This window comes from Podarcis bocagei (genome assembly GCF_964188305.1).
Source record: "Podarcis bocagei genome assembly, chromosome: 14".
NCBI lineage: Eukaryota > Metazoa > Chordata > Lepidosauria > Squamata > Lacertidae > Podarcis > Podarcis bocagei.
Window position 1 is genome coordinate 55,508,223 of NC_138139.1, and position 8,833 is coordinate 55,517,055.

General features: G+C 55.5%; 1 protein-coding gene across 1 annotated transcript in view; it reads left to right on the forward strand.

The window, feature by feature from the left end:
* LOC308573626 (coronin-7-like) overlaps nt 1-8,833 on the forward strand; it is a 108,442-nt gene extending 99,609 nt beyond the window's left edge. Inside the window, exons 19-28 of the mRNA XM_081170751.1 lie at nt 247-389; nt 1,158-1,262; nt 1,590-1,675; nt 2,508-2,646; nt 3,514-3,603; nt 4,311-4,427; nt 5,594-5,729; nt 7,040-7,131; nt 7,613-7,699; nt 8,232-8,833. Of these exons, the coding sequence (XP_081026877.1) occupies nt 247-389; nt 1,158-1,262; nt 1,590-1,675; nt 2,508-2,646; nt 3,514-3,603; nt 4,311-4,427; nt 5,594-5,729; nt 7,040-7,131; nt 7,613-7,699; nt 8,232-8,237 (1,001 nt within the window). The 3' untranslated portion in view covers nt 8,238-8,833. The remainder of the gene's footprint in view (nt 1-246; nt 390-1,157; nt 1,263-1,589; nt 1,676-2,507; nt 2,647-3,513; nt 3,604-4,310; nt 4,428-5,593; nt 5,730-7,039; nt 7,132-7,612; nt 7,700-8,231) is intronic.

Sequence of the window (8,833 nt, forward strand, 5' to 3'; positions counted from 1 at the left end):
CAACATTCTTGCTGCTGTAGTGGCATACATAAATAAAGTCCTCATTTCTTTTGGTATGTCTTGACCTAAAATACCTAATAAAAAGGCTTCTGGGGTTTTTTTTACAAAAGTTATTTTTAACATTTTCTTCAATTCATTGTATATCATTTTCCTGCCCGGCTTTTCTCTCCCTTGGTCCCCTGGCCTGAGGGGGTTTGGCCAGCTTAGAGCCCAGCTAGCAGGCGTCTTCTCTCTCCCCCCCCCCAGGCCACACGGAGAAGATCTACTCCATCCAGTTCCACCCCCTGGCTGCGGACATCCTGGCTTCCTCATCCTATGACATGAGCGTCCGGATCTGGGACCTGCGTTCTGGCGGGCAGGTGCTGAGGCTGGATGGACACAGGGACCAGGTAGGAAGGCCCAGCAAGCAAGTTTGGCTCCCTCTGTTTCTGCAACGGGGGGGGGGGCAGAACCAGCAGAGGGAGGTCTCAGACCCCTCCATGCGCCACCAGTTCATGCCAAACAGCCCCCCCTTGGTGACTTTACCCCCATTTGCATACTTATAATCCACAATTTTATATTTAAAAAGCATTTCCAGGTGGTATTGCAGTGTATGAGAATAAAATCAACAAAGGAGTCTGTAAAAATAACAATTCCTAGCAGCTAAAAAGGAAAGTTAATATAGCGGAACCTCGGTTTTTGAGCGTCTCGGAAGCTGGACGATTCAGAACCTGAACGCCGAAAACCCGGAAGTGAATGCTTCCATTTTCAAACGCACCTCGGACGTCAAACGTCTTCCGAGATGCGTTTCTCCATTTTCTCAGTGGAATTTGCCGTCCATCCGTTGCACCTTGGTCGTCGAATGTTTCGGAAGTCGAACAGTCTTCCGGAACGGATTGTGTTCGACAGCCGAGGTTCCACTGTATTACAAAGGCCTGTCAAAAATAATGTAAATTTTTAAAAAGGCATCTGCACAGAGGGAGGGAAGGAGGGTTCCTGCCTCACCCTCTAGTGGCAGGGAGTTGCACAGGGCACAGCCTGCCATGTTAAAATGAAAGCCAGCCAAGGTGTGTGGAGTTGTGCGGAGAGGCGCCAGAAGTGCCCTTCCGAGGATGCTGGACCTGGAGGGAGACCCCTGGTGCCCAAGGATTGGGACTGACCTCTTGGGGGCCTTTCAGATCTTCAGCTTGGCCTGGAGCCCCGATGGACGCCGCCTGGCCACCGTCTGCAAGGATGGCCGAGTGAGGGTCTACGAGCCCCGAAAAGCTTCCCAGCCCCTGCAGGTGAGTCGCGGGGATGCTTGGCAGGAAGAGATGCACAGAGGTGAGGAGGGGGAGAGGGAGAGGGGAGCATGTTCTCCCTGCTGCCAGTCAGTGCAGGCAATGCTGGGGTGGGTGGGCCGATGTTCTGACTCTGTGTCAGGCAGTTTCCCAGGTTCCTACGAGGGAGGGCTTGGCGGAGAAGCAGGTGGCCTCACCCTGGGGAGAGTGCCAAGGGTCAGCCCTGGAGGGCCGTGTTGGCAGCCCCTGTTTCCTGTCTTGGGGGGGGGGGGGAGGACCTAGAGATAAGCCATGGCCTCTGCTCTCTGAGGCATCCGTCTCTCTTCACAGGAGGGCCCGGGGCCCGAAGGTGGACGGGGCGCTCGCATCGTCTGGGTATGCGGAGGCAAATACCTGCTAGTGTCGGGCTTTGACAGGTAATAATAATAATAATAATAATAATAATAATAATAATAATAATAATAATTTATTTATATCCTATCCTCCCCAGCCAAAGCCAGGCTCAGAGCGGCTAACAACACTAAAAGTAACACAGCATTCTAAAATCAATTCAGAATCAAATTCATGGCAACCATTGGGTTAGAGTTCTATGAGGATTACAGAAGGAGAGAGGGGGTCAGACTGAGCCTTGGTGGAACAGCTCTGTCTTGCAGGCCCTGCAGAAAGATGTCAAGTCCCGCAGGGCCCTAGTCTCTTGTGACAGAGTGTTCCACCAGATCGGGGCCATGGCCAAAAAAGCCCTGGCTCTGGCTGAGGCCAGCCTAATCTCTCTGTGGCCCAGGACCTCCAAGATGTTTTTGTTTGCAGGCCGTAAGGTCCTCTGTGGGACGTACCAGGAGAGGCGGTCCCGTAGGTACGAGGGTCCTAGGCCGTATAGGGCTTTAAAGGTTAAAACCAGCACCTTAAACCTGATCCTGTACTCCACTGGGAGCCAGTGCAGCTGGTATAGCACCGGATGAATGTGATCCTGCGGCAATGACCCTGTAAGGAGTCTCGCTGCAGCATTCTGCACCCGCTGGAGTTTCTGGGTCAGTCTCAAGGGCAGCCCCACGTAGAGCGAGTTACAATAATCCAGTCTGGAGGTGACCGTCGCGTGGATCACAGTGGTCAGGGCGAGAGAGGTAAGGAGCCAACTGCTTAGCTTGGCGGAGATTGAAAAATGCCGGCTTCCCCCTCCTTCCAATGCTGCCTCCCAGGAGCCCCAGCCGGCCCCGATCCCAGCAGCATCTCTTCCTCCTCCTCCCGCAGCCGCAGCGAGCGACAGCTCTCCCTCCACCCGGCGGAGTCTCTGGGGCCACCGGTGGCCACGGTTGGCCTCGATGTCTCGCCATCCACCCTCATCCCCTTCTACGACGCAGACACCAGCGTGGTCTTCCTCACGGGCAAGGTGAGCGGGGTGGGTGGGCTGGCCCTGATCCTCCAGGAGCGGCAGCAGCAGAAATGGCCTGCAGGGTCAGGCCGGCGGGGGGGGGGGGGAGAGAAGATGCCGACCTAGAGCAACCGGGCAGACCTAGAGCATCTCTCTGGCTGACAGGAAAGGGGGGGAGCAAGGAACTGGGGAGGGGGGCTGTTGTTTGTTGCTGAAGTCCGCAGTTGCTGCCCCCCACCAGGGGCTGGGCTGGGTGAGCAGCCTCGCTCTTTAATTTTTCTCTTTATTTTCCTTGCAATTGTTTTTATTTTCGTTTCTAATATGCAACAAGAAATAACAACAACAAAGGGAAAAAGTCAAAGCAAGAAGGGGGAAGGAAGGAAGGAAGGAAGGAAGGAAGGAAGGAAGGAAGGAAGGAAGGAAGGCCTTGAGGAGAGAGGAGGGAGTGGGTGGAATTTCGAAAAACAGCATTATATTTCCAGTCGGTGGTCCTTCATAAGCCCATGAGCCAAGGAGCTTTTTCCATAGGAGCCTCAACGGAAGGGTGGCTTCAACACATTTGCTTAAATGGATCCCAAACTTTAGAAAACCCGTTCTTTGTTTTTCGGGTAGCACAGGGTCTATTTTGTTAACTTTCCAGATCTAGGGGTGGGAAGAGTCATGCCAGCCTCCTGGCGCTGAGTCCCGGAGGGGCTTGGCCACCATGAGCCTGGCTGGGTGAGCAGCCCCTTCTGACCCTGAGGCCAGCCCAGGCACCCCTTTTTTCGGTACCTTCCCTGCCCCCATTCCTTCTGACTTGGATCCCAGACCGCCCCCCCCCCCTTGCTCAGGAAAGGCAGGCCGCCCCCCACCCTTCAAAGCCTCTCCTCTCTGCCACATGTTTAGGGTGACACCAGAGTGTACATCTACGAGGTGGTCCCAGAGCCACCCTTCTTCCTGGAGTGCAACAGCTTCCCGTCCAGTGATCCCCATAAGGTAAGGTGGCAGCGGTGCGGGGGGGGGACGGATCTGGGCAGCAGTTATGTCCCTGGGAGAGATGGAGCCACGTGCAGTAAGGGAAGTCACCCCCCTTTGCCCCGGGGGAGTCTTTGTTCTATTCAGTCCACCTCTCTGGGCTTTCCTCTGCAGCCATTAGGGCTATGGCTTGGTTCCTTTAAAAAGGGAAAGAATGTGGATTTGCAAGATTTGGAGATGAGGAGAAAATGCCCACAGAGCGGCTGTCAGCAAAATCTCCTGGCTCAAGTGGGGAGGACCCCTGAATTTGGAGTGGGGGCCAGGGAAACGCAGGGGTGGGAGACAGAATGAGCAGGAATCCAGCAGCCTCTTGAGCTGTTACTGGGAATGCCAAGGGGAACGGGCATCAGTCCCCGTGACAAACCAGAACTGCATCCTTTGGGGCAGTGAAGTTCCAGGGGGCTGACTCCTCCTCTCTGCCCCCTTATCTGGTCTGCCAAACCTGCTTCTGGCCTGCCCTCTTGTGGTTGTTCTGGGCAGAGCACTTGTGGAGTCACCGGAGGAACAACCCCAAGGGTTGCGTGCGAATTGGCGTGTGGTGGGTGCCCAGATGTGCCCCCTGCTTCACTTCCAAAGACCCTGGGAGGCACAGAGGGCATTGCTGTGGCCTTGCAGCCGCGCTCTGGGAAAGGTGTCCCCGCAAGGTCCTGACCTCTTGACTTCCGCAGGGCTACCAGTTCCTGCCCAAGACAGAGTGTGACGTTCGGGAAGTGGAGATTGCCAGAGCCCTGCGCCTCCGCCAGACCTCCATTGAGCCCGTGGCCTTCCGGGTGCCCCGGGTGAAGGTAGGGTACTGGGCCTCTGGGCCCTTGGTCTCTGGCAGGGGAGGAGGAGGGAAGGCTCAGACTATAGAGGCAGCACCGCGAAAGGTCTCGTCACCCTCTCCGAATAATGCCATGCCCCTTTGCCTGCCCACCCCCAGCCACAATGCCACCCCAAGCTGGCATCTCTGCAAGCTTCCCAGAGTGACCCCGCTCCTTTTCGGAACAGGCCCAGCCGGGCGAGGATTCGCAGCAGGACCTGAGTGTCTCAGCGTCCATCGCTGGCCAGGGACCAAAAGAAAGAGAGACAAATTACTCCACTCCTAGCCATCCCAGCTAGGAGCAACCCAGAGCCCTCTCCTCCTCCTCCAGGAATTTGCAAAATCCTCTTTTAAAGCCATCTAGCTTGGTAGGCATCCCTGCCTCTTGTGGGAGGGAGTTCCACAGATTCAGGGCAGATAAAAGGAAGGACTGCTTCACCTGGCACACATGAGGCAGGAGCGGATAATGCAGGTGAGCTGCGCACAGGTGAGCTGCAAGCAAGCTGCCGGCCAGCTCTGTGGAGGCTCCTTTTATTGAAACAATATGCAAACCCAGGCAGTTACATTTTGGGCTGTGACCTTTACACATCTTCCAGTCCCGAGATCGTGGGGTGGTACAAAGTTATTTTGGCACCTGTTTCCACTGCGTCATTTTCCCCTTGCACATGACATGTATGACGAAGGAGACAACGGTCACAGACAGGACACCGCAGACTACTGAGATGGCAAGAGCTTAGACAGGGCAAGATGTTCAGACAGCTGTGGCTTTATCTGTGAGGGGGAGTGTGCCCCGCACCCCAAGGTCACGCATGGAGGCAGCTGAGGCTGCCCGCGGGCGGGGAGTGTGCTTCTCACCCAGCAATCATTCCTACACACAGGGAAACTATGGAAGCAGCTGCCCCAGGAGGCATTGGTGGCCCCCCAACCTGGATGGCTTTAAGCAGCCCTCCCCTCCATGATTTTGTCTCGTCCTCTTTTAAAGTCAGGGGTCATCATCGCCATCTCCGGTGGGAGGGAGTTCCACAGGTTAGGCTCTGCACGAATGAATCCTTTCTCTCTCCTGAACCTTCCCACCATGTGGGGTGCGCAGGCTGAGTGACCCACGGACTGATGCCCTCCGTGCTCCTGTCCTGCCCCTTCTCCCCACAGAAAGAGTTCTTCCAGGACGACCTCTATCCTCCCACGGAGGTGCGGTGGGAACCAGCCCTGTCGGCTGCTGCCTGGCTGGGCGGCTCTGACGGTCAGCACCGCAAGGTCAGCCTCCGGCCGAAAGACATGACCCCAGGTAGGTGGCAGGGGGGCGAGGGGGAGCGCATCAGTGGGGGGGTGCTGTTGCAGAGAGTTCAGGGTTTATAGAATCGTAGAGCTGGAAAGGGACCCCTAGAGTCATCTATTTATTTATTTATTTTAATTTTATTGGAAGTTTTATTTACAACATAACATAAACCCCCCACCCCCAAGACAGAAATCCACCCTCATTAGACGTGAACATAGCATACAGTGAGCATAACATACAACAACACAAACAACCAAATAAAAGACTTCCTTTCTCCTGTATCTGGCCTCCTTATTTACTTCTTATAAGCTGTTTCTTTTATGAACAATTATTAAGATTTTTCTAATTATAACTTAAATATCCACAAAGTCTCCTGCAGACATTAATCGAAACAAGTCCAGGTATGTATTTTAGGGCGCTGTTTTGTGAAGTATTCTCTGCATTTCCCCCATGCTTTTTGAAATTCTTGTCTAGTGTGATCTCTCATTGCCTCTGTTAATCTAGCCAGTTCAATATACTCTAACAGTTTGTCTTGCCCTTCCCTTTTTGTTGGCAAAGTTTATTTTTTCCAGTTTTTAGCAGTTGCCGCTCCTGTCGCATAGAGGAATATCTTCTGATCTTCTCTTGCTATACCTGTGTCCATTATCCCTAGTAGAAAAGCTTCTATATTTTTCATAAAGTTATACTTAAACATTTTTTTAAGCTTGTCATATACCATATTCCAGAAGCTTTTGGTTTTTTCACAGGTCCACCAAACATGTATAAGTGTCCCCTCTGTTTTACCACACCTCCAGCACAGATTTGTTTTTGTCATATACATTTTAGCTATTTTGGTAGGTATTAAGTACCATGTATAAAACACCTTGATTAGATTTTCCCTCAGTACTTCACAGGCTGTAAATTTCCAGTTCTTTCTCCATAGTTCTTCCCAGAGGAGCCCTAGAGTCATCTAGTCCCCCCCCCCCATTCCAGGGCAGGGATCACAGCCAAAGCATCCCTGGCAGTTGCCCACCTGAGCTCTGCTCAAAGACCTCCAAGGAACCTCAGTGAAAAGGGGGCAGGAATCCCTTTTGGCTGTCTGTGTGAAGGGGTGGCATTGAGGAAATCACAGCGGTAGGAACAGAGAACCTTTGCTGGGGGCACAGCATCTCAGAACACAGAAAGCCCCCCCCCCCCGCTGGGTTTCCCCTCCGGCCATGGAAAGGCCATTCCTGTGTTGGAGAGACCCCAGGTGGGTTTGCGGCTGAGGAAAGGGCCCCCTGGCGATCTGCCTCCAGGCCCCTTCAGCCACTGACCTGCCATGCCACCTCCTTCCGCAGTGAGCGAAGCCCCGAAGGAGGCTCCCAGCCGGAAATACGTGCCGTCCTCTGTCTACCTGGAAGAGAAGTCTGACGAGCAGAAGAAGGAGGAGGTGAGGACCCTGAGGGGGGTGGCATCTCTGGCTGGGGAGGCAGGGGAAGAGGGGAGGGGGCTGGCAAGCTCTCCCTGATGCCCACGGCCTTGGCACTGGGGGGCAAGGCAAATGCAACCTGGGGAGGCACCTCAGACTCAGCAACCGCATCTCCCATCCAAAAGACCACGGAGCGGGTGAGAGGCAGTGTGGCATAGTGGTTAGTGTCTGGCTAGGAGAGACCAAATCCCCACTTGGTGGTGAAGATCGCAAGGTGACCTCTCAGCCGAGCCTCCCTCACAGGGTTGTTGGGCGGATCAGAGGGGGAGAAGGAGACCCACGGCCGCCCTCTTGAGCTCCTCAGGGAGAAAAAGGAGGGATAGAAATACGCCCCACAGAGAAGTGTTGAGGGGGCACCATGAGGAGGGGGAAGGTCTTGGGGGTGGCAGACGCATTAGCCCTTCTCGTGCCCACATCCTGGCAACGGTTGGCTCCCCTGCAGCTCCTGAATGCCATGGTGGCCAAGCTGGGCAACCGAGACGACCCCCTGCCTCAGGACGCCTTCGAAGGAGTGGATGAAGAGGAGTGGGTAAGAGCTGGGCAGGGGCCCCCCAGAAGCGCCATGCCCCGGGGAGAGAGCCGTGCCCGTCCGCCTGTGCCCATCCTGGTGCCTTGGGGCTGCTACTGCCCCCAGCTCTGCGCTGTAACCCACCAGGGGGCTCTGCTGGAGTTGTGGTCCAAAAGACACCCGCTAGGAGTGCTGTGGGGGAGGAGGGGCACTCTGATCTGATCCTCCGCAGCTTTGTTCCCCCTCCATAGCTGTCATCTTTTCCCTTTTCTTGCAAGGAATCCTATTCGGTATAAGGGAATTTCCTTTAAAAAAGGGACACATTGACAGCTGTGTCCCCCTCCCCATCCCAGGGCTGGGCGGGGCGGGGGGGCTGGTGGTCTCTGGGGTATATCCCGTGTCCCTTCCCCTCCCAAGTTGGCAAGGGTGGTCTTGTGGGCACAGGTGCCCTTCCCAGCACCCCCAGAGCAAGAGACGCCCCAGAGCAGTGGCCAGTCTGGCTTCTCCCATCCATCCATCCATCCCTCCTCTCTCTCCCTCTCCTGCTCCGTAGGACTAACGGCGGACGCTTCGACCAGGGACCACACGCAGTGGCCTTACTGCCCGAATGACCCCCTGCAGCCACCCTCTCCTCCGTGGACTGGAGGGTGCCCAGACCTCAGGCCCCCCTGGGAGGAGCAGGCTGACTTCCAGGCTCCTCTCCCCCCCCCCCCCCGCGCCAACACTGCCACCCTGGGTTGGGCCACCGCCTGCCCACGCCTCGACGAAGATGCCAAGAAGATCCTGCCCGCTGAATCTTCTTTCCTCCCCCTGGACCCTCCTTCGTCTGGGCTGCTGCCCTGCTTCTTGCCCCCCAGGCAGAAGTTTGCCTCGGCTTCCACGTTGACCGTCTGACTGGCACTTCTGGCTGCTGAGCCCAGGTCGACTTTTGAACCTGCCGTGTGCCTGCCAGGCCCCAGCCCCTCTGGAGGGCCCATCCACGAGGGACGTGTAGCTTTGGGGGTCTCCAAACTCGATCGGGAGCGGAGGAAGGCTGCTTGGGAGGCTTCTTCTGCCCCCTGCAGCTCTAGGGTTACCTCGCCAGGCTTGTCCTCGGAGCAAAGCTCGCCTTCTGTGTCTGCCCTGCCAGTGTAACTTGAAAGAATGTCAATTTCA